The following is a 24811-nucleotide window of genomic DNA, read 5'->3' on the forward strand; positions in this document are numbered from 1 at the left end:
TGAAAGTTGGCAACTGTGCTTCTGTCATTTGATATAACTTGTACCACCAGGACAGATTTTACTTCTAGTATTTCTTAACACTTAAGTATTTGACCTAGTGACCTTAGTGAAGGAGCGAAACAGTTTCTTCTTCTGTTCGCTTTCTCCTTCCCCATGGTTGAAGATCTGGGAGTAATATTGTCACATAGGAGAGGTACAGCAGCAATGGAATGATTAGGAAAGAAAGTACATACATATGTGCTAATGCTTTCTTTATGAAGTTCTGCATGTAGCATGCTTGAAAAAGTTTAAAGAGAGATGAAAGGGAAAAGGGATTTTATCAGTCCCTTTAAAAATCCTTTTCAACCCCCACACTGTATTTTTTACATAAATTATCTTCCTTCCCTTCTTGGTTCATTTCATTTTCTAAACAAGATATTCCATTTGTCTTATTTTATTGTTCACTCTCAAGCATTCAAAATATCTCACAGAGTGGCTCTAAATCTATGATACTTGTTCATCATGTCCATGTGTATCTGTACTTCCAAATTAGCTGATTCATATTCTTTCCAGGGACTGGCCTTTGTCTTCCTTTATCAAGGCGAACACACAGTCACTGAGTTTCATGATCCATGAAGAAAGATCTTACTTAAAGGTTAACCTTTGAACTGGGATTATTAGCGTTCTCTTGATTTTAATAAGTGCCCTGCTTCCAGTAGAGAGAAGTTGGAATATTGAAGCAGGACATTTATTAAAATCAAGAGAACAGATTAGATTAGATTAGATTGAATAGATTATACAGCACTTCAGAAAAGGTTCTAAAATCTCTGGTAAATTTGCTTGAGTGCTCTGTTTGCTTCATTTTGCAGCCTGTGGTCTGCACAGAGCTCTTAATTCCATAGAAATGTATGAAAGTTCAGTATTAATTTCTACTGCTCTTCAGGAGGTCAGCTATTCAGACCTTCTTTTACACTGTATCCACTGTAATGCACTGAGTATAGAAATCCTTAGAACTGTATCAAGACGAAATAGTTTTCAGTGTGTGGTCACTCATCAAAGAATGTCTTATGGCCCTGTGTCTAGGTGACTCAGATAACCAATTATAACTATGTCAGTAACACAGATCACTGCACGGTACCTTTAAGCGGGGGGAACATTGTCTGTGCTTGCCGAAGGAAGGTAGCAGTGTTTTATAGCAGGTGAGGTGGGATGAGAAGAAGGTCAGAAACTGCTTCAAAAAAGGTGGATGGTGGTCAGTTTTTGGTGCTGACTCACCCCCAGGGAATATAAGGTGCAGAAGGCTTTAAAGGTGCAAGCCCTGCATGTGGGAAGTCTTTCTCTGTGCAGCAGGCAATGCAGCATCCAACCTCCCTCCCCTAGAGGTGCGAATATCAGGTTTGGTTAGGACCTGCTAGTCGCTCCTTTTTAGGGGGCCTGGGAAGCAATTTTCCCCTCACCACCATATTGGCTTCGGTGGAGTGAGGTTTTTTTGCCTTTCCCACAGTGAGTGTCAGAGTGGACCTTTTCTGGTGAGGAGAAAAAATGGTTAGGCTATATGTCACACCTTATTTTGTAAGTGTGAGGCGGATGTCCAGTGCAGGTACTCCATAAGGAAGGCATCCAGTGGCCTGATAAAGGACTTAAAAGGAGGTGCTGGTTAAAGAAATGAACCGGGGTGTTGTGTTGGGGACTCCTGTGATTGGTACGGCAAGGAGCCAAACCCCTTGCGGGGGAGGGATAGCTCAGTGGTTTGAGCATTAGCCTGCTAAACCCAGGGTTGTGAGTTCAATCCTTGAGGGGGCCATTTAGGGATTTGGTGATTGGTCCTGCTTCATGCAGGGGGTTGGACTAGATGATCTCCTGAGGTCCCTTCCAACCCTGATATTCTGTGATTCCCTGTGATCATAATCATCTCACCCCTTTCTTATAGTCCACCTTAACCCTTGTATGAGTGGGGAAATGGATGGTAAGGTCAAAGCCATGGGTTGCCTGGGGGACCTGGATGGAAAATAGGGGGCTGGTGCGAAGCCCTGTGTAGTTATTTGAATAAACTTGGAGTTGCATGCACTGTACACTTTTTTCTGCTGGGTAGTCCCAGACATCTAATAATAAAGTTGCAGCCTGGTTAAATCCATATCAAGTGTCTCCTGTCCTCGTTTCCTATAGACAGACAATGTATGTTATGTCATACCATTTTGGAAAGGATTTTTGATCAGTAATGAATTTTTCAGGTATAGAGCTAAGAATTTCTGATAGAACCTTCATAAACCAGAAGCTCAATAGCACCAATACTGGTGAACCTAAAGAATTTTTATTTGTTTGTTTTGATGTAGGTACAATCTTCTCCTGGCATATTCATATAAAGCTTAGTTGTTCCGAATTTCTCCCTCTCTTCCCATATAAACTATATTGCACAGAGATTTCTTTTGTACTTTTATGGTTGCTCTTTAGTGTCTCTGGAACAGGGGTTGGCAGACTTTTTGGCCTGAGGAAATTGTATGGCATGGAAATCGTATGGCGGGCCATGAATGCTCACAAAATTGGGGGTAGGGATTCGGGATGAGGTGAGAGCTCCAGCTGTGGGTGCGGCCAGAAATGAGGAGTTCAGGATGTGGGAGAGGGCTCCAGGTTGGGGTACAGTGGGGGAGAGGGCTCTGGGGTGGGGCTGGGGAAACAGACATCTGGCAATGGACTTTTTGGGGGTACAGGAGAGGGCTCTAGGCTAGGATTGAGGGGTTCAAAGGCCAGGAGGGAGATCAAGGCTGGGGTGGGGGTTGGGGTACAGGGGAGGGGTGTGAGGGTTCTGTCTGGGGGTGTGGGCTCTGGGGTGGGGCCAGGGATGAGGAGTTTGGGGTGCAGGAGGATGCTCTGGGTTGGGATCAATGGATTTGGAGGGCAGGAGGGGATGGGGCAGGCTGTTGGGGCATGGGAGAGGGGTAAGGGCTCTGGCTGAGGGTGCGGGCTCTAGGGTGGCGCTGGGGAAGAGGGGCTTAGGGTACAAGAGGAGGCTCTGAGCTGGGATCGAGGGGTTGAGAGGGTGGGAGGGGGATCAGGGATGTGGCAGGGGATTGGGGCATGGGAGGGGTTGGGGTGTGGCTCTGGGCAGCGCTTACTGCAGGCAGATCCCGGAAATATATTTCCCCTCAGGCTCCAAGGCACGGCCAGGTGGCTCTGCATGCTGCTTTGTCCGCAGATGCCACTCCTGCAGCCCCCACTGTCTGGGAACTGCAGCCAATGGGAGCTGTGGGGGCAGCGCCTGCAGACAGGGTGGCACCCAGAGCTGCCTGGCTGCACCTCCACGTACTACATAGAAGCCAGATGAGGGTTGAGGTGGAGGGGGGTCATGCCGGCTGCTTCCTGGGAGCCACGTAGAACAGGGCAAGCCCTCAACTCTGCTCCCCGGCTGGAGTATCGGAGCAGGGCAAACCCCCGACCCCGCTCCCCGGCGAGAACTGAGGACCGGATGTTATAGCCATGCTGGTCCCAGGATATTAGAGAGACAAGGTGGATGAAGTAATATCTTTTACTGGATCAACTTCTGTTGGTGAGAGAGACAAGCTTTTGAGGTACACAGACCTGAAGAAGAGCTTTGTGTAGCTCAAAAGCTTGTCTCTTTTGACAGTAGAATCTTGGCAAGGAGTATCTGGTCAGAACAGATGTTTATGAAAATGAGTAACACATTTAGTACAGTATTTACTGTGTTTTTTATTTTGATATGAAATTATTGGGCCAGATCCTCAATTTGAGTAAATTTCTGTAGCTCCATTGAAGTCAATAGACCTTTGATAGTTTACGTGCTGATGATGTAGCCCATTTTGTTTTACTCTGCCCCTAATTTTCCAGTTCTGTTGTACTACAGATTTTACATTGATGATACAATATTTCATTGTAGTTGTCCAGGGAGAAGCTGACACTCTTGACACATCAGAAAAGAACAGTGGAGGCTTTTCGTTTTCAGGAAGATGTAGAAGGTGTTTTTGGAATTTGGTATCCAAGAGGCAGATGTTACTTTGGTACTGGGGGCTTCCTCATTCTAGCAATTCTTGATAGCTGCCATGTACCTTACTACTGTCCCCTCAGTATCTACTACTACTTTCAATAATGATGCATAAACACATTAGTGCTATATTTCTGTTAAAGTTATTAGCAGTGACATAGTTAATATTTATAATGTTATAATTAGCCTTCAGCATTAAAATCTAGTCACAGTACATGAGGCATTTCACACACTCCTCTTACAGTTGTCTCTTTTCAGACTCAGAAAAACAACAGGGCATCAGTTTACATTCAGTTCAGATTTGGAATTTTTTTCTGTGTAACCACAGGGCTGAAAGCACTGGGTGAAATTCTGGTCCTCTGAAGTCAATGTTAGAATTTCAGTGGGCCCAGGATTTAATTCTTAATGTTGTCTATAAATGAAAGCTTAGATTTTACAATACAATTCTGTGACGAATTCCACAGCAGCAGAAAAACACTTTCAATTTCAATCTGCAGATATTGTATTACTTTTCAAAAATGCAATTTTCTGTAAACAGCTGCTGTTTCAAGTACTCTTTGGGGCAATGTAGTAGCACCTCCTCCCTGTGGTCTATTATGCCACACTGCAGCTATGGCTCTACCTCTGTTTCCTTCTTATTTCCAACAATAGTCAACAACACTCCTACGCTCCCTCAGGGAGGCCCTGTACAGTGTCAGTTTCTAATCCAAACAACATAAAATAATTTTCCATTCTTCCTGGGCTACCCTTCTGCCCCATTCACTCATGGAGTGCCCACCCTCTAGATTTTCTCCCTGCAAGCCTGGCTCCTGCCAGAGCTGCTGATGCTCAGGGCTTCTTCCCTGGTGTCCTTCCCCTAGTCTTATTCCCAGTCTGTCTCCAAGCCATTTCCTTGGAGGGTGACCTTTTCCTGGAGTAGCCACATGAACTGCCTCCTCTCATGACCTTGCGGACAAATCACATGAGACAGCCTCCCTTCTGTAGCTCCCCTCCCCAACTGAGTTCTCCCAGCCCTTTATGGAAATCACCCAATTCTTCCCCTATTGCGTCTGATAACTGAAGTGAGCCACCTGGGTCCCAGCAAATCAGGATTAGCTGTGTGGTGACTGATCTGTCATAGGCAAGGATAAGCCCAACTACTCTTTAACGGCCGGCTAGCCAGCCAGCCTGTCATAGGCTGTATCTCTTTTATCAAGCAGAGTCATATGACCCTGTTTTTTCAGAAATTCTGGGAAATTCTTGATTCCCTGGGAACATCTAATTTTTTATTTTTAGTTTTATTGAATTTTCACATTGGCTTTACATATTTATTTAAATTATTTGTTTTACCTCTGAGCTATCTGGCAGCTAAATGTCAAGGAAATATATACTACATTTTATACCATATATAGAATAATTTAAAATGTTTTAAATACATTAATCCACAAGGTCTGGATTCAGGAAAGCACTTAATGTACTTGTTTCACTTTAAGCATGTGCTTAGGCACTGTCCTAAGTAAGAATGCTGTTCTGCATTGAACCCAAATATGTTGCTTCTATCAGTCAGCCTTTGATGAAATGTCTGACCAAATCATATTATTATTATTTTATTTATTATTATTGCTTGTGGTGCCACACAGAATGTGCTGGGAACTATACAAACACAAAATAAGACATGAGCCCTGCCTCAAAGCGCTTACACTCTAAAAAACCAAAGAAGACAAAACAGAGAGAGAGAGGGATGGAGGACAAGGGAAATGGGAACAACAGTCAATGTTATGAAGTAGTGAATGACCACATTCTGATAAAGCAAATGTGTTTATATATAAAATCATCATCTCCGTTTTCTAACATCAAGGGTGAGCAGGGCCAACTTCTGTCAGTGTCTCAGCTTAGGTAAGTATCTGCCAGCCACCATAAGTCTAGTACGTGTGTGTATGTTTATTACAGTATTATCCTTTAAGGTGATCACTAGTTTTAAATGNCAGTACATGAGGCATTTCACACACTCCTCTTACAGTTGTCTCTTTTCAGACTCAGAAAAACAACAGGGCATCAGTTTACATTCAGTTCAGATTTGGAATTTTTTTCTGTGTAACCACAGGGCTGAAAGCACTGGGTGAAATTCTGGTCCTCTGAAGTCAATGTTAGAATTTCAGTGGGCCCAGGATTTAATTCTTAATGTTGTCTATAAATGAAAGCTTAGATTTTACAATACAATTCTGTGACGAATTCCACAGCAGCAGAAAAACACTTTCAATTTCAATCTGCAGATATTGTATTACTTTTCAAAAATGCAATTTTCTGTAAACAGCTGCTGTTTCAAGTACTCTTTGGGGCAATGTAGTAGCACCTCCTCCCTGTGGTCTATTATGCCACACTGCAGCTATGGCTCTACCTCTGTTTCCTTCTTATTTCCAACAATAGTCAACAACACTCCTACGCTCCCTCAGGGAGGCCCTGTACAGTGTCAGTTTCTAATCCAAACAACATAAAATAATTTTCCATTCTTCCTGGGCTACCCTTCTGCCCCATTCACTCATGGAGTGCCCACCCTCTAGATTTTCTCCCTGCAAGCCTGGCTCCTGCCAGAGCTGCTGATGCTCAGGGCTTCTTCCCTGGTGTCCTTCCCCTAGTCTTATTCCCAGTCTGTCTCCAAGCCATTTCCTTGGAGGGTGACCTTTTCCTGGAGTAGCCACATGAACTGCCTCCTCTCATGACCTTGCGGACAAATCACATGAGACAGCCTCCCTTCTGTAGCTCCCCTCCCCAACTGAGTTCTCCCAGCCCTTTATGGAAATCACCCAATTCTTCCCCTATTGCGTCTGATAACTGAAGTGAGCCACCTGGGTCCCAGCAAATCAGGATTAGCTGTGTGGTGACTGATCTGTCATAGGCAAGGATAAGCCCAACTACTCTTTAACGGCCGGCTAGCCAGCCAGCCTGTCATAGGCTGTATCTCTTTTATCAAGCAGAGTCATATGACCCTGTTTTTTCAGAAATTCTGGGAAATTCTTGATTCCCTGGGAACATCTAATTTTTTATTTTTAGTTTTATTGAATTTTCACATTGGCTTTACATATTTATTTAAATTATTTGTTTTACCTCTGAGCTATCTGGCAGCTAAATGTCAAGGAAATATATACTACATTTTATACCATATATAGAATAATTTAAAATGTTTTAAATACATTAATCCACAAGGTCTGGATTCAGGAAAGCACTTAATGTACTTGTTTCACTTTAAGCATGTGCTTAGGCACTGTCCTAAGTAAGAATGCTGTTCTGCATTGAACCCAAATATGTTGCTTCTATCAGTCAGCCTTTGATGAAATGTCTGACCAAATCATATTATTATTATTTTATTTATTATTATTGCTTGTGGTGCCACACAGAATGTGCTGGGAACTATACAAACACAAAATAAGACATGAGCCCTGCCTCAAAGCGCTTACACTCTAAAAAACCAAAGAAGACAAAACAGAGAGAGAGAGGGATGGAGGACAAGGGAAATGGGAACAACAGTCAATGTTATGAAGTAGTGAATGACCACATTCTGATAAAGCAAATGTGTTTATATATAAAATCATCATCTCCGTTTTCTAACATCAAGGGTGAGCAGGGCCAACTTCTGTCAGTGTCTCAGCTTAGGTAAGTATCTGCCAGCCACCATAAGTCTAGTACGTGTGTGTATGTTTATTACAGTATTATCCTTTAAGGTGATCACTAGTTTTAAATGCAAGGGTTGTGGACATAAGCTCTTCTTCACTGCATCAAGTTCAGCTCTCTTGGGTGAAATCTTGTCCTGTTTAGGTCAAGGGAATATTGCTATTGATTTCAATAGTCAGGATAATCTTTTTAATGCCTTTATGGTCCTGCAGATTTTTTCCTCTATTTACTTTGCCTCATTTATCTTATAACATTGCCTCCCATTCTCTTGTCCTTGTCACTGATGCCAGTTTACATGCACACAATGATATGTGTAATATTTTTTAAATTAATAACTTTACATTTAAATATTACATTTTCTAAATTACTCTACAAGCCTGATATTATAGGTCCCGATTAAGCAAGGTGCTTAAGTATGTGCTTAACTTTAAGCCCATGAGTAGTTCCATTGATTTAAATGAAACTACTCATGCATTTTAATTTATGCATGTGCTAATCTACCTTGGTGAATGGGGACCATAGTTTCTTGTAGACATGATAGCAGAACTGGAACTTCAGGAGAGATTTCATTAAGGAGACTGTAGTAGTCTTGCAGACCAGCTCGGAGCATTATGTGAATAGAATGAGGCACAGAAGTAGTAGGTCAAGAGATGCTTGTTGAAGAAGCAGTCAAACAGTATTTTGAGGCTTGCAGTGTTGGAGAATTGAGAATTGCACAAGTAGAGGATACCTAAGATTAGTGACTGGATGATAAGACAATACTGTGAAACTGTTTTAAGTCATATGACTTTGTCTCAGCCATGTGGCTTGGTTGGCAGTCTAAATATATGTTTTATTTTAAAGTAACATTCTCTGTAAACAAACAAATAACAATTCTATGGCTTTCTGTTTTTTTGCTGAGTGCGCTTAAAAATACATTTATTTTAGCAAAAGTAAGTATCTAATCTACCATATGCTTATCTAATTATTATCCTCTACATCTAGTGTTAACTTAAGTCTGTATATTGTGTCCCCTACATTTACTTTAAAGTGACCAACTACATGGGAACTGTCTTCCGATAGTTTCTTTACTAAAGGCTCAGTTCAGCCAAAAATTATCACCAAAGAGGTTCTGCATGCTTTTGCAGTTGAGTTGAACAGCTGTTGAGTCTAATTGTGAGTCAATTTCCAGAATGTCATACTAGCCTCTTGGTCTGCATAAAATATGTGAAGTATCCAGTGATATGCACTCATTGTCTTTGTTTACTATGCATGTAGCCCTTCCTTAGTATTCATCTGCCTGTGAGGTTACTACAGGTGTATAAATATGTCACATATATATACCCAATATATGGTCTTGAAATGACCACAGACTGACTAGAGCTAAAACTAAGTATTTCCTTTTATTTGCATGTGTTCTCAAGTGTACTTTATATTTGTATTTATTTTTTTGTCAATTTTCTTCCAAAACCTAGAAACACCAGAAATGTCTCTTATATTTTATATCCCTAAATAGTCAAATACCATGTTCTTTTACTATATATGTAAGAAAGATCTCTGTCATTTACACCGTTCAGTAAAATCCAAAATATCTGTCAAATGCACAAGTCTAAATAAAGCATGCAGCCAAAATGTGCTTGCCTTGTTTGTCACATATATTGGCATAAATTCCCTGAAAATAGAATGCATTAAACCTTTCAGAATGGTTTTGCAATCCAAAAATAGCAAGAAAAATCTTGTAGTGCCTATTGCCATGAATCCATGTATATATTCATTTGATTTTCCCCCTCATTTTTTAAACAGCCACACTGAGCAGTCTTTTTTGTTTTGTTTTTTGTTTAAAGTTGGTTCCTTAAGCAGTGGCAATGAAAAGGTTATTGCAAAATTGCTTATGAGAGTGTTGATTATATTTTATGAATAACCTGAAGTATAATATGTTAGGTATATATAAGCTCCTCGACAGGAAACTATATACTGAAACAACATTGATCTTGCAATTTTATCAGGACAATGCAAGTAGATTTCAGCAAGGTTGGTTCCAACTCATCTGTGATAAATGAGAAGATAAGGCAATCAGTGCACACCATGACACTCTGTACAGCTAGTTAGGCACACTTCAGAACTATTCAGGTGTGCTCACAAAGCTTGTGAGTCTTACATGGGGGGTGTCTCAATAAAAATACAACCTTCATGGTGGCCACTAGTAATGCAGGAGTTGCTTTTCTAAGACTTAACCCAGGTCAGATATTAATAATAGACGTTAAGAGTTAGTTCTGATGTTGGGGCTGCATTTCAGGCTGTGTATTTTCAGTTGGGTCAAAAGAATGTATTTTCCCTTTTTTTCTTGTATAGTTCCTCTGCTTGACAAATGCCTGCAAAATTCCATCACACCTTTGCGTGGACCTGTCTGGGTCTCTAAGGGAGAAGGTTTCAGCCCCTCAGGAGCAAAGACGTATATCCATGGAGTTCTTTTGGCCTTATACCAACGATTAAAGTCTGCAAAAAACTATTGCAAACAGGTGAGTTTGTCCCACTCTTTAAAAGTCTGCTGCTTCTTTTTTTTTTTTTTCATTTTAAAATGTACTAGTTGTGTAAAGGCAATGATTGGCACTGTGTCATAAAGAAGTGTGACAAGTATCGCATGAGCTCCAGTACCCGTTAGGGAAATGCTTCTCCTATAATCTCAAAGCCAACAATAATGGAGCTAATTGTATCTGTCTTCGATGTGGGATGTGATATGTCTCATCTTTTCTTGCTGCACACTGTGCATAGCTGAGACATTCCTTATGTGGAAATCCTATAAAGGCAGTCATTTTGCATAGGAAAATTAATAGCTTGTTCTGCACATTGTCTCGTATTCTTCACACAGGACTAATCAAAATAAAGGCCATAGATGAAATATTTTTGAGTAAAAAATAGCTAAACATAACTGGAGTTACATTCTCAAAAATAAAATGAAGTTGCTATCTTTAGGATAGTTAATAGGCTTTTATTGACAATTCATGCACAGTTAAATAAATATATCTGAAATACATTTTTATTTGCATAAGTAACAGAGATCAGATTATAGAATGTATTAACTGATTTGCTTTAGTTTCAGACTATGAGATCCAGTTATGGATCTGCATATTTATATGCATATTTATATACTTGTGTAGTGATATGCAGATATATTTATGACTTTTTAGTCTGAATGTATTGTATTTTAATTAATTTGAATAAAAATGGAATTTCTAGGCTTGTTAAGAATAACTAGGTCTGACATCTTTTGATTTATAAATATGAAAGTAATCAAATTTTTAAAGTTAGTTGAATGATTTATGAAAATAGCAGGTATGCAGATTTACCAGGAAAAGTAATAACTTTACATTAAACAGCCATCTAGGAAACTCAGATTCAAAAGTGATCAGAGGCCCCAGAGTTAAGAATGAATGCATCAGCCAGATTATGCTATCAGTTTATGTGGGAAGGGGGAAGGGGAGTGGAAATGGGGTGTCAGTCTCACTGTTTATACAGCACCTCCTGCTGTCAGATCCATAAAGAGAAATGAGCATTGACTTTGGAAGAGGCTGTTCCTATCTTGAGCTAATGGTGGTCAACAACAAGAAATCAAGAAAATAGAAACAGGCAGAAAGGCTAAAGATCAGCTTGTTTAAAAAGATGCATGACTCATTTTAGCAGCATAGTAAAAAAAAAAAATACAGTGATCATGTTTAAATTTTCTATTGATGTTTCTCACCTGTTAAGACAATGCTGTCTCTCACGTATGGTACAGCAATGCAAAATATTATAGTACAGTATAGTGTCCTAACTGTTAAGAAAATAATTACTGAATCTTTTTAGAAAATATACATAAAAATCTATCAAGTATGATTCATTAAAATATTTAACAGATACATTAACCTGTAAAATAAATTAACCCCCCCACAAATGGGCAACATTTTGGGGGAGGGGGAGGCTGAATTACAAAAGTGGCCTATAATAAAAATGATGTGAAAGGCTTTTGTTGGTTGCTTTTTGTGCTCCTATAAAGAAAATATAATGAATTTCCAGTAATTTAACTTAGATTAATCATTTCTCTGGGGTTGCCCAAAAATATGAGTTTGGAAAGAGTTTAAATAGCAGAAAAAGAACACTTTTATTAAAGTTTGAAACCACCTTTGAAGACAAATTCACCTGGATTCAGAAAAAATAACGTGTTCATATTATCAAATGCCTAGGAGATTTTTTTTGTTTTTAAGATTCATATAATATAAGGTTACAATTAGGAGTATAAATATGCCAGTTGTTAGCTCACAAAAATTCTGTAATAGCAGAAGATTATTTTTATAGGCATTTTAAATTAGTGTTTTAAGCATTAAAAGTAAAAAAGAAAAGTTAAGTATTTTGAAAATATTGCAATAATTTTAAGAAACATTAAGTCAATGTAACTGTCAAAAGTAAATCGTTCATGGTATCTGAACAGCATAGATAAAAATAAAAAAAGAGAGCAAAAATGTATTTTTATGTTTTTCCCTTTAATTTTACCAATCATTTTCAAGGTGGAATTTTATTAGCATTGAACATAGTTGAAATCATATGCAGGGTACTGTGAGTATTAGAGAATACAACATATTATTTTGAAATATCAGTTTGTTTGTGGCTGCATTTACATATGTTGTCCATAATTTATAAATAAGTTAAACATTAAAAATATGTAGATTATAATATAAATAAGCAATGTTAAAATACATAGTAATATAAACCTAGGAAATTGAGTCACATATCCTCTGAATTTTACCTGCTGTACTCCACCCTACCTCACTGATGAGAAAAGACATTTGAAAACTCTCAACTCTTCTAAAAACGGGATGCAGGGGGCACAGCCCTCACTCCTTCATCCTGTTGTGTCTAGGAAGACTTGCACTATAGCTCTATGATGTGAAACCTTTTCAGTTTTCAAATCACTGTATATCTAGACATTGCTTGACAATCTTAACTGAATTTTCTACTTATCTTTGTTATTTTGAGATTTGTATTATATTTGTGTTTTACACTATCTTTTATTTAAATAAACAAAGAACAAATGAAGAAAAAATATGGAGAAACCCCTTTAATCTGGTAATACTCTGCTGGGACAACATGCTTTGTTGAAATAATGAGATTAAATAGCTCTTGGAAGTGTTAGTAGCTCAATAGCAATATAATTCTGAGCCCCTTTCACTAAAATTTAAGTAGTTTTTAATTTCAATTTCAGTCAAAGTGTATTGTTATACACCTACTGGATTAAAAATAGTACACACTGGTTGACCCAAAAGGCTGCACAGTGAATTGCCTATTATCAGCTTGTTGCCTCCTGCCCTATAGTATGGCGTTAAAATTCTCAGTCCACATGTCAAAAGGAGGAACTCTTATCATTCTGCTGTGCCCTCTGTATCACCTTTAGAGGAGGGTTGATAGACTTTAGAATGCCATTCCTTAAGAATGAGGTAGGGTGGTGTAAAGCAGTTAAAACAGAGGTGATATTTGACTCCATTTCCTAGCTTTATATTAGTTATTATCTTAACCTTGCTTATTTACTATATTATAATCAGATAAACTAAGAGGATACTTGTGGCTGGAGAATGGTTCAAATAGAAAAGAAAATAACACATTGGTACATCACAATAGCTTGTCATTTATGTTTTTTCTTTATATAGAGTACCGAGTATTGTAATTGTATTAAGTTGTAATATCCTGTGGACGTCAGTAAAATCTTGAAATGTTATCAACCTCAGAGGACATGATTGCAAAATACACAACTTTCTGGATAAAAAATAAATATAAAAACTATCCAGCACTACAGACAGAATTATTTTGTAATTAATTTTCACATGATGGAGTTGTAACTATAATATGTGACTTTAAAAATGCTCTCACAGTTTTTCAAAAATCCTGAGATACTTAAATAGACCTAGCATTTAACATTTGTGTATTATATATGTAATATATATTTGTGTGGGTTTATGTGTGCATCTCTGTATGTTTTCAAATATCATGCATGGCTACTGTAGCTTGTATTTAAAACATATATGTTCTTAAAACAGAGACATCTCCAAAATGAAATTGCTCAGAGCTATGCAACAACTTAAATTCATTAGTAACAGAAGGAATAATATAAACATGTTAGTATGAAATGTAAATAACACTTTCAACCATGGGGGCTGTACCATCTCATTAGCATTCTTGATATGTAGTTGTACTGTTGGTGGGGGTGTTGAAGCAGGAATGCCATTGTGCTGGGTTCCAATGTTTGTCCCCAAACACTGCTGTGGAGGGAACCTGTGAAAAGGCCATAGTACTGTCAGTGAATGAGGAAGGCTGTGCTTTCTGTATGCTTCAAGCAGGGAAGCTGTCATTCACAGGCCTAGCACAGCTAAACAGAGGCCAAAACAGAAGACTGAAATACCTTTTAAAATGATATTAATGATTTTTAAACATTTTCTTCTTTGACAATCACACAATAAATCATCTATTGCTCTGTCAGTAAACAAACACAACATATATTATGACAGAGAAACTGAAAAATAAACTGAAGCGAAGCCAAAATGAGATGCCTTACACTCCATTTGAAAATCACTAGTTGACCTAAAAAGCCCAAAAAGTATTGATGAGCATGTTTTATAACTCTACTCTGTGAGATTCTAGAAAAATACTGCTATAATACTTTATTCAGAAACTCACCTACAGTGCTGTAGATTTCTATCCTATGCTTAAAAAACTGTTAACAAAACTGTGCTGAGGTTTTTTATGAAGGTGTGAGGTGGTGGCGGGGAGGGGGAGGGTAGTATTTGTGCTGTGTATTCTTAAACTCATTCTCTCAGAAATTACAGTTATAGATATTAGTTATGTAAACCAATGCAAATTATGTTGCATTTGAAGTAATGAATTCTTGTACGCAAAATACTGAAGGAAAAACAAGAGAGACTAAAAGAATAGAACAATCTTACCACCCACCATTTTAAATACAATAATATTGACAAGTGCTGCTATGGTTAAGAGTCTGTGAATCTGTCTATAATACATCAGTGCTGGTGTATAAATTATTAGTCCATATGTATTTTTTTATATTTCATCTAATCAGTTTTGCAATTTTTGATTCTGCATTGCACTAACAGCCCCCGTAATTCTTGTGGTTTCAAGCTATAAAATAGTACTAAATTTAAACAAAAATATTGCAACTATAAGAAGAGAACTAACACTACATTTTAATTTTTTTTAAATTAATTTGAAACTACTTACTTAGATATTGGAGCCTGAAGTTACCTATTGTGCATGCATTCTAGCTACCTTTTATAACCCTCCTTGATTATATTCATTAATAGACATACATAGTATGACTACTAGACAAGTTTTCACTGACTTCAGTGTGCCTTTGTATCCTCACATTTCTGTTGCAATAGCTTTAATTACTTCATAATGGGTCCACAGGACCAGGACTTTTCCATGATAAATGTCACACAAACCAGCTGTTATGGGGAAATCTTTTTCCTGGGATTTTTTGTTGGAGGAAACTGATGCATTAAAATATTATTTTTGTTTACTATTTTTTGTGTAATCCACATATTTTGCATATAATTTTATGCACACATAACCACACAATTTTGTCAAAAGTTTACACTTTAAAATATATGCTGCACTTTAATGCTATTTAAAAAAAATTAATTGCATCCTGGCCTAAGGTTGGCATTACGGTAACTTAGATACTATTAAAAGAATAGTAACTGTCCCATTGAAATGATTTATAGTTGATTTTCATTCAAAAGGTCACCAAATCCAGTATAATAGTAGTAATTTTTGTGGCATTTTAAATATAATAATCTTAACATAAAAATCAAAAACTGTATTTAAATAATGTAAAAATGATTTTCTTAAACAAAAATGTTCTGTCTTTGCTGTACACCCTTCTTGCTTAATTGTATATAGTACTGACTCATGTCATTGCAGTGGTATTTTTATTTCATTATGTGTATGTCATATATTAAAAAAAATAGGTCTCCCATCCATTTGGCCTACATAGGGGCCATTCACGTAACAATCCTCTGTTAAAAGTAAACTTTTTTTGTTGAACAGCAATAGTTCATACTGTATCTGTAATATTTCAGCATAGTTTCTTATTAAAAGAATATAGGAATAGCATTTCTGTAATTTTGAAATTGAAAAAGAAAATTAATATCTTGATAGTTTTGATAAGTGATTCTTTGAATGTTGAGTGATGATTGAAATTTTTTCCCACAACCAAGCTGCATTCTAGTTACTAGAAGTATTTTAAAGAACCTTAAACTTGTGTCTTCTTCTAAGTGTCATGCCTTGAGCAGGCCTAACATCAGTTAAATGAAGTGAAAATTGCATTCTTGTCTTGATAGAGATGAAAATGGATTTCTGGTCATGAAATAGATGTAGTTGTCACTTTTTAAAAAAGGTGTCAGCAGTTTGCTTCAGCAAGTAAGGTGCCAATTCAGTATGACAGTAAACTTGTGATCTGAGCAATCAATAAAATGCTTCAATAACTTCTGCTTCATTACACTTATAATAAGAGGCTCTAGATCTGTGGCACATAAAATGTTGATAAAGAGGATATGTAGGGACTGGCTGTGACATTTTGTCTTAGAAGTACAGTAAGTGCAATGTTGCCATCTAGAGTTTGTGCATAGGTAATTATTCCAAAAGGAAAAGCCTCAAAGATAAAGTAAGCATTGATATTGAAAGCTCAGTTTATTTTCCATCAGTTAGTGGTATGTTTGTGTGCGTATGGTTAGGTCAGGAGAACATAAGATACCACTACCTTTTTTCCTTTAAATAATTTATAATAAATGTGAAATATTTTTCACAAATAGTATTTAATAGACTTAATATACATTTAAAGCAGCTTTTGCTATTACAAGCTACTTTAAAATATTTATAACACTACAATTATTTGATTTTCCTCCTGTAAGGAGGAAAACCAATGCTTTGTAATAACAATAAATTCATACTGTGATGTTTCAGATCTGGGCCAAGGATTATATTTTAATTTACTTATTATGAAAACATAAATAGCTTATTTTGGTTTTTCATAACTTGTACATTTTCAGAAAATTGTCTCTGTGGAGTTATTTTGTGGAAAAATTATTTTTAATATATTTTACTAGATTTTTTTCCTTCTTAAAATGAGTGTTGACTCTTCGTTGATGCAACATATTATGGAAAATGAGAGACTATTTTCTATTATGTTTAGGATAATTAAAGCCAAATTTAAGTATGAAAAGGGTTTCATTCTCCATGGATATTTTCAGAAACCATATGTTTTTCATAAATGTATTTTTAAAGCCCTGTGATCAATGTTTGTGCCCAGTGAAGGTTAAACATGGATTTAGATGATTTTATGAAGTTTAGAAGCCTAAAAAATGTTTTCACTGAGTTCAGAGACAAAACAAAAAAACACAACATCCAAATGACTGAGATTACTGAGAATTTGCGTAGTGAGAATTTCTTTATATTGAATAGGCTAATTTCAGGCAGAGCATGTATAATAGAAGGAGTTCTTATTACATGCAATGGTGTTGTAGCTGTGTATGTCCCAGGATATTAGAGGGACAAGGTGGGTGAGGTAGTATCTTCTGTTGGACCTACTTGTCACTCTTCCCTTATTATAGTCCATATACCCTATGGAGTTCAGGAGAGGGCTGTAGCAATACCATTGGATAGGTGTGGAGTTTAAAACTAGCTCTTACATTGACCCTCAGAGCCTTATCATGGCTAAGAAGGCTGTAGTGGTCATGCCTGTTGCTCCTCCTGCCCTACAATAATTCCCAACCACCATTCTGAAATTATGTCCTAATTTTTTTTTCATTCTTAATTCTTCTTTAGGTGGATAATGGTTAATAAGTGGGTTCAAGTGTCTATGTGAAAATGTAGGTAAGGAGCTAGGTGCACATAGTCCTAGTCATTTCTGAATTGCTTTTTGCCAAGAACTCTAGATAATACTATTGCTTTGGTTTTTCCATCCTGGTATCCACACATGATGGCAACATTTAGGCCTACTTGCCCTTACATGTAGTTCATGCTAGAGATTTAGATAAATTATTCAAAATTTAGGCTATCAATAGGGTAGGAAGGGGTTGTGACCTCTTAAATCCAGTACAGATGGGAGAAGGCAATTATTGTCTTCTGCAGATTAGAAATAAATCAGACATTAAAAACGGATGGAGTTTTGATTGCAGGAGGGCCCTATCTCTCAGCGCAAGATGTGGGCCACTGTCATTTGGGTATGCATCACTGGTGACTTCTTGAAAATTTTAATTTGTAGTTATAATATACTGGGGTTCCCCCTCCTCAGTCAAATAAATCCAAATTGGAAGGTAGGATTATTTGGTAACCGCTATAGGAGGAAAGGATATGCCACTTCCCATTTAGTTTCCAGTCCTGAAGTTGGATTGGAGCAGGCAGACCCCTGCACCTGTTTGAAATCAGTGTGTCTCTGCACAGGTGCAGGTGCATGGATCTGATTGCAGCATCCAGGACTTTAGCTTGCAAGGCTACCTGTCTGCAGTCATTAGATGACAGATTTATGTTCAACAATTTGGGGGGGGAGGGTTGCCAGTCTTGCTAAATCTTTCTTGTGTCATTCTCTCTCCCATATCCATGGCAATGATGTGATGAACAAATAATCAGAAATAGGTACTTCTAGATGGGTTATAGTCACTTGAAAATAGAATGTATACGATACGTATATTGTATACCAACCTGTGAATACAGTACACAGTATTCCCAACTCCAGGTATTCAAAACTCAACCCCAAAATAATAATTCCCCCCCCAAACAATATATTTTTGGTTCTTTTTATTTGCTTTCTGGGCTTTGAGCCTTTAGGATTCATATTTTCAAGCTTTTGTCCACAATCATGAAGGATAGAAACTTATTTTCTTTTTAAATGGCAGCCAGAATTCTCATGTGGACACATGACTCCAGGAGCTAGGGCTTTAAGGAAAGATACTAAATATCACAAGACTCACAATAACATTGTGAAAGTTGTCAACATGGTAATATATTTAAGCTTGAGAGAAATAATTAAATTACTCTTTTGGTGAAGGAGAAGAGGGTCTCTGTGTTTTTTATTCAATTGTATCATCCTTGCTTTCTTGCAAATCTATATTGTTTTGCCTGGGATTAGTTGTAGGCACATATTAAAATCATGCATGGAGAGAATTACATGTGTGATTTCCTCCTATCCATGTTGATGGGACTATTTTTACAATGTGTAGCCCATGCACTGAATATGTGTAGCATTAACGTAGTTCCTTTACTGTGAGCTAAACTAAATTCTTCAAAAGTCTTCAGTCTGCTCTGCAGGTTAGTCATTTCACTTGCACATATTTAAAATCTTTAAAATAAAAAAAACAGTTTAGAACTTTTTCATTATATCATAAAGAAATGATTGCATTTTATAACTTTGAAAGTAATTACAGAATTCTACTGTTAAAGGCAGTGAAAGTAGGTTTGACACATTTTCTTTAAATTACTCCACCACCTACAGCTATTATTGCCTATGACTCTTTTGAAATGAGAATAAATTTAATAGTTACAACAGCAAAGTGAAAGAGTGTGTTTGATAGATTTCCTGAACAGTTTCAACACCCACAGGTATTATTTGTAAGAAAACAATCATGCAGAGTCTTCAGCTGGTTAGAGAGGGCACAGCATTCCATCTTCACCTGACATCCTATCTGTTCTCTCAACATCCTGTGCCCCCTGCCTGCCACCGACTCCTCCCAAAACAATGCTCACTGAGAGAGGTTTGTGTGAATGGACAAGAATATGAATGTTTTTAAAGAAAATGAACAGTATAGAAGGTACATTGTTAAGAGGGTGAGAAAAAGAAAAACTGTCTTTAGGATTGATTAGTATTTTTCACTTTCTGTTCTAATTAATCAGTGTTATCCTTGAATTACAAGAACTACTCAATTTTAATTATTCACAGGTCTGAAAACTGATTGATTACAGGAAATAAAGAGCCAGAAGACTATTTTAAAGATCTTTATCTCTCTCGTCTCCCTTTTTTGGTCTGTTTCCCACATAACATCATTATGGTTATTTTTAAGAAATATATTTAGGCCAGAATTTTCAGGCAAGGGTTAATAAACTTAAGACATTCAAGTTTAAAAATTTCAATCTTGAATATAGTAAAATGAAATACTCTGCACCATGCTTTTCTTAACGGTTCTTGTTTGATAATATAGAACTTTATTTCCCTACATTATTTTTACTTATTATTTAGTATTGTATTCCGGTAGTGCCTAAAGGCCCCAAATCAAGGATTGGGGCCATTTGTGCTAGATACTGTGTATGGTTATAATTAAAAAAATGATCAAACTTTAGTTTTCTATATCTAGTACAGCAGTTGTATTTGAAAATAAGCTCTGTTGTTTTGGTGTTTTCAGCCGAAAGTTTCTTTTATATCCTTAGTTGTGCTTTTATCTTGGATTTTTTTCAAAAATATGACTCTTTATTTTACTTTGCAAAGTTGCTCTCCTTCCTCCTTGAATCTGGTGTGTATCTTGTAAAACACGCCTGGTGTACAAAGCAAATTGTTCAGGTCCAGTATTAGCCAGAGAAAATTAAGACTAGGAAACAATTCTCTCAAATGAGCCATCGACAGACATTTTCTTAAAAATAATTCTAATTCAAACTTTCAGTAAAAAATGGGTATGTAAATCAAAACTCAATCTACGCAGCAGATCATTGTAAGTTTCAGTGATTGCTGAAAAATTACAAGACATTGGAACAAATTCTTTAGTAAATTATTTTTCCAATGTACTGGACCCAAACATAGTTTTCCCTATATCCTCTCCCTCTTAAAGTATTTATTATAGCCATTGCTGAGGGAAATAGAACATCCATTTATGTAACTCTGTACAGCTGAGAATAACAAAATGCTAGGCAGGCAGGCAGTCCTTATTGAGTTTGCTACCACACTTTTCTCTTAATAAGCATACAGGGGCATTGCAGACTAGTGCTAAATCATCTGGGAGAATTGCAGCCCATCTGCAGGCTTCACATCAATCTACTGGTGTTCTGTCTTTGGTGTCTAAACCACTGTCCATCATGTACTAGCAGTCTGCTGCCTCTTGGTACCATTGCTGCATGACTGGTCAAAGCTACCTCCACTCCAACTCAATCTGATATGAAAATGGTTGATGGCATATCTGTGCCACATGTGTTGAAAATAACCAGGTCTTACCCTGCTGATGTCAACTCTCCCTCCCCATTCCATCATGTGTGCAGTTTGAGAAGTGAATCACCTGACTTTCCCTGAAACCTATCTTATTTCTCATAAATTACTCACTACTGTGGGCAGTCAGTCCTGGATTTCTCAGTTGGTACCTGAAACAGCAACAAAGACTCTACTTGGAAAAGCTAGATTAGATGCCTGAAAATATCTCACAGGAAGTCAACTATGTGAAAGAAGAATGTGTGGCAGTCTGTACCATGAAGTATTGTATTTCTGAGTTAACCATGCTGTTGAACTATTCCAGTTGAGTATGGGCCTTCTCCCAGAGACATATCAGGGAAGTCAGGAGACTATGCCAACATTGCTCCTGGTAAAAGTTGCCCCAGTTTGGCACAGTCCTATTTTATACAGCTGAATACAGGTTGTCATTAAAGGATAATAAAGCGTGGCAGGTGTTCATAACAGCAGTTTCAACTTAGTTAAAGCTGGGTCGGATTGTTTTCCACTTTATGCCCTGGAGCCATATAGTGTAGCCACAGAGTATTCAGAGCAGAAACCAGATGTAAACTGAGGTTCCATTCAGATGCCTAATGGACTACACCTGACTGCAAATCTATATGCCTGTGATTTATATATATGTATATCCAAAATGCAGAGTAGTATCTCTCCTGATCATGACATCGGGAGTGAGACTTTTCTGTGAAGTTGGAATCTGGCAGGAATGGTTACTGAACTGCTTGAGAAATGGGGCAAACAAAAAGAAAATCAGAATGTATTAGAAGACTATAGAGAATTTGAACTGTGTGAATATTTTCCCATTCCATTATACAAACAATTAATCTTTCTTCATTATTATTGTTAGTAGAAGCAGTAGTAAACTTATATTAAGGTAGCGACCAAAGGCCCCAGTTGGGATTGGGGTCCTATTGTACTGGGTGCTATACAAACACAAAAAAGACAATCTCAGCCTTGAAGCTTAAAAGACACAAAACAGATGGTCTATAAAATACACGCAAGTAAATGTGGTGAAAAATTGGCACAGCTTTATGTTTTTATTTAATTAGGGTTAGAAGTCAGATGAGGAATGACTGGAAAGGGGAAATTAGTAACTAAGTGATGTGAGGTAATAAATTCATAGGCCATAAGGGATGATTATGATCATCTAGTTTGGCCTCCTATATAACACAGGCCATAGAATGTCTCAAAATAATTCCTAGATCATATCTTTTAGAAAAATATTCAGTCTGCATTTAACAATTATCAGAGATAGAGAATCCACCATAAAACTAGGTAAATTATTGTTCCAGTGGTTAACTATTCTCAGTATTAAAAATTTACACTTTATTTCCAGTTTAAATTTGCCTAGCTTCAACTTCCAGCCGTTAGATCATGTTACACCTTTCTCCGCTAGATTAAAGAGTCCATTATCAAATATTTTCTCTCCATGTAGGTACTTATTGACTGTAATCAAGTCATCTTTTAACCTTCTCTTTGTTAAGCTAAATAAATGGAGCTCCTTGGGGCTATCGCTATAAAGCATGTTTTCTAATTCTGTATTCATCCTTGTGGCGCTTCTCTGAACACTCTCGAATTTATCAACATCCTTCTTGAATGGTTGACATCAGAACTGGATGCAGTATTCCAGCAGCAGTTGCATCAGTGCCAAATAGGATGATAACCTCTCTACTCCTACTCAAGATTCCCCTGTTTATGCATCTGAAGATCTCATTAGCTCTTTTGTCCACAATATCACCCTGGGAGCACACTGTTCAGCTGATTACCCAGCATGACCCCCAAATCTTTTTCAGAGTCACTGCTTTCCCAGGATGTTAAGTATGGCCTACATTCCTTGTTCCTAGATATAGACATTTACATTTAGCCATATTAAAATGCATGTTGTTTGCTAGCACCCAGTGTATCAATTGATCCAGATCACTCTGAATCAGTGACCTATCCTCTCGATTATTTACCACTCCCCTGTCTTCAAACTTCATCAGGGATGATTTTGTTTTATTCCAGGTCATAGATAAAAATGTTAAATAGCATAGGGCCAAGAACCGATCCCTGTGGGACTCCACTGGAAATAGACCTACTCAATGACAATTCCCTATTTACAGTTACATTTTGATACCTATCAACCAGTTTTTAATCCATTCAGTGTGTGACATTTTATATCATTCTAGGGCATAGGTAAAAGAATGCCAGGGAAGGGTACAATTGGCAGGTATATTGTAACTGAAACCAAGATATAAGAGAAGTTGGAGTGTCTTGCTGAGAAGTAGAGTCTGGAAGGAAAAGTCCTAGCAGGGCAAACACTAAGAACAGTCAAATTTAGATGGAATGCTTCTGTTCAAATGGATATTTAGTAGTTGCTTATTGAGTTAGCTCATTCCTGGGTTGAACCATTGTGGGCAGTCATAAGTGCAGAACTGCTGCAATCCCACTGGACCTAGCAGTTGCCTATGTCCAAAAGAACTGATTTCACGTAGTTACCAAAATCAGCAACCATCTCTCACATTGGAGAATACTAAAAATACTGATAAAAGCCACCTGAATTTGTAGATCCTTACACCCCAAAATATATTGCCATATAGGTTGCGTTCCTTCCCTCCTTCCATGCTTGAAAACTAATACAAAAACCACACTAGTGTTGGGCTAGCCAGCTGTCTGAAGCAGGAAGCTATTTTAATTGTGCAACTAAAGATTTAGCAAATCCTTTTATTTAGCTCCTCAGGATGATGAACATCATCGTATTGGGAGCAATGGAGCATTCAAACAAATTAAAGTCTATTGTAGACCAAGAGCCCAAAGGACATCTGAAATCAGAATAAGGTCAAAGTTCACTGAATGTGTGAAATTTTAAAATCTGCCCATCAGAAAAACAATAAGATATTGGTAATATAATAATCAATATTCAATATTGTCTTGACCCAAAAGAGCTGTTTAAGTTTTAACAGTGGACAGTAACAATGGTCTACTGTACATATGACTGCATGCTCTAAAGCCACTATTCAGCAAGACATTTAAACATATGTTTATGTTCCGAGTCACTGGGACTTAGGTATGTGGTTTAAGAAGCATGGACTTCAGTACTTTCCTGAATCAAAGTTTATATGTATGACCCTCTGTCTTGTCATCCTGATGATCAACAATGTAAAACCACATACATCACTGTCATAATAAAGAAAAGAAAAATTATGAGATGTTTCCTCAGACCATGAATGTCATCAAGAAATGTCCAACTCAAGAACTTCCTATAGTCATTGACTCTTTCCAAACTCAGAACTTGGGTCCACCAACTGGTGCATCAAGTTCTAGAAAAGTAAGCCCTAAAACCTGTTGCACCAAAAGCATAAGAGTTTCATGTCTGAAAACAGATCCCAATCTGCCTCCCACCTTTCTACAGTACCTCTGTTGAATAGGGATTTTCACCCCAACAATGGTGAATACAGCACAAAGCATGTCTGGGGGCAACAGTCCTATATGCAAAGACCAAGTGACCAGTGAATGCCTGTATGTTTATTGGATGGAAAATCGGGTGTCATCCAAGATCAAATCAATATCAATATGTAGTCTTGTAAGCCTAGGCAATGGACTTTCAGGGTTTTATCACCTATTGACATAGCTTTGCCAACAAAATAATTTTGTAACTGACAAATGCAGCAACTTTAAATCCTCCAAATCAGAGGTGGGAAAACTATGGGCCCACGGGACACTCCTGCTCAGCCCCTGAGCTCCTGGCCCAGGAGGCTAGTCCCCGGCCCCTTCCCTGCAGCGTCAGCTCACTGTGCATCCAGTGCAGCTGCAGAGCTGCAGCCTGACCCAGTGCTCTGTGCTGCGTGTTGGTGTGGCTGGCTCCAGCCGAGCAGCCTGTCCTGGTACTCCAGGCAGCGCGGTAAGAGGGCAGGGAGCGTGGGTGGTTGGATAGAGGGCAGGGGAGTTCAGGGTGGTGGTCAGGGGGTGGGGGTGTGGATAGAGGC

The 24811-nt window shown here is 37.7% G+C and overlaps 1 protein-coding gene across 1 annotated transcript in view; it reads left to right on the forward strand.

The window, feature by feature from the left end:
• The window catches only part of DCDC1 (doublecortin domain containing 1), a 441595-nt gene that overhangs the window by 91733 nt on the left and 325051 nt on the right, over positions 1-24811 (forward strand). The window contains exon 8 of the mRNA XM_032768514.2: positions 9956-10122. Coding sequence (XP_032624405.2) covers positions 9956-10122 — 167 coding nt within the window. The remainder of the gene's footprint in view (positions 1-9955; positions 10123-24811) is intronic.

The sequence above is a fragment of the Chelonoidis abingdonii genome, chromosome 4 (assembly GCF_003597395.2).
Source record: "Chelonoidis abingdonii isolate Lonesome George chromosome 4, CheloAbing_2.0, whole genome shotgun sequence".
Lineage (NCBI taxonomy): Eukaryota > Metazoa > Chordata > Testudines > Testudinidae > Chelonoidis > Chelonoidis abingdonii.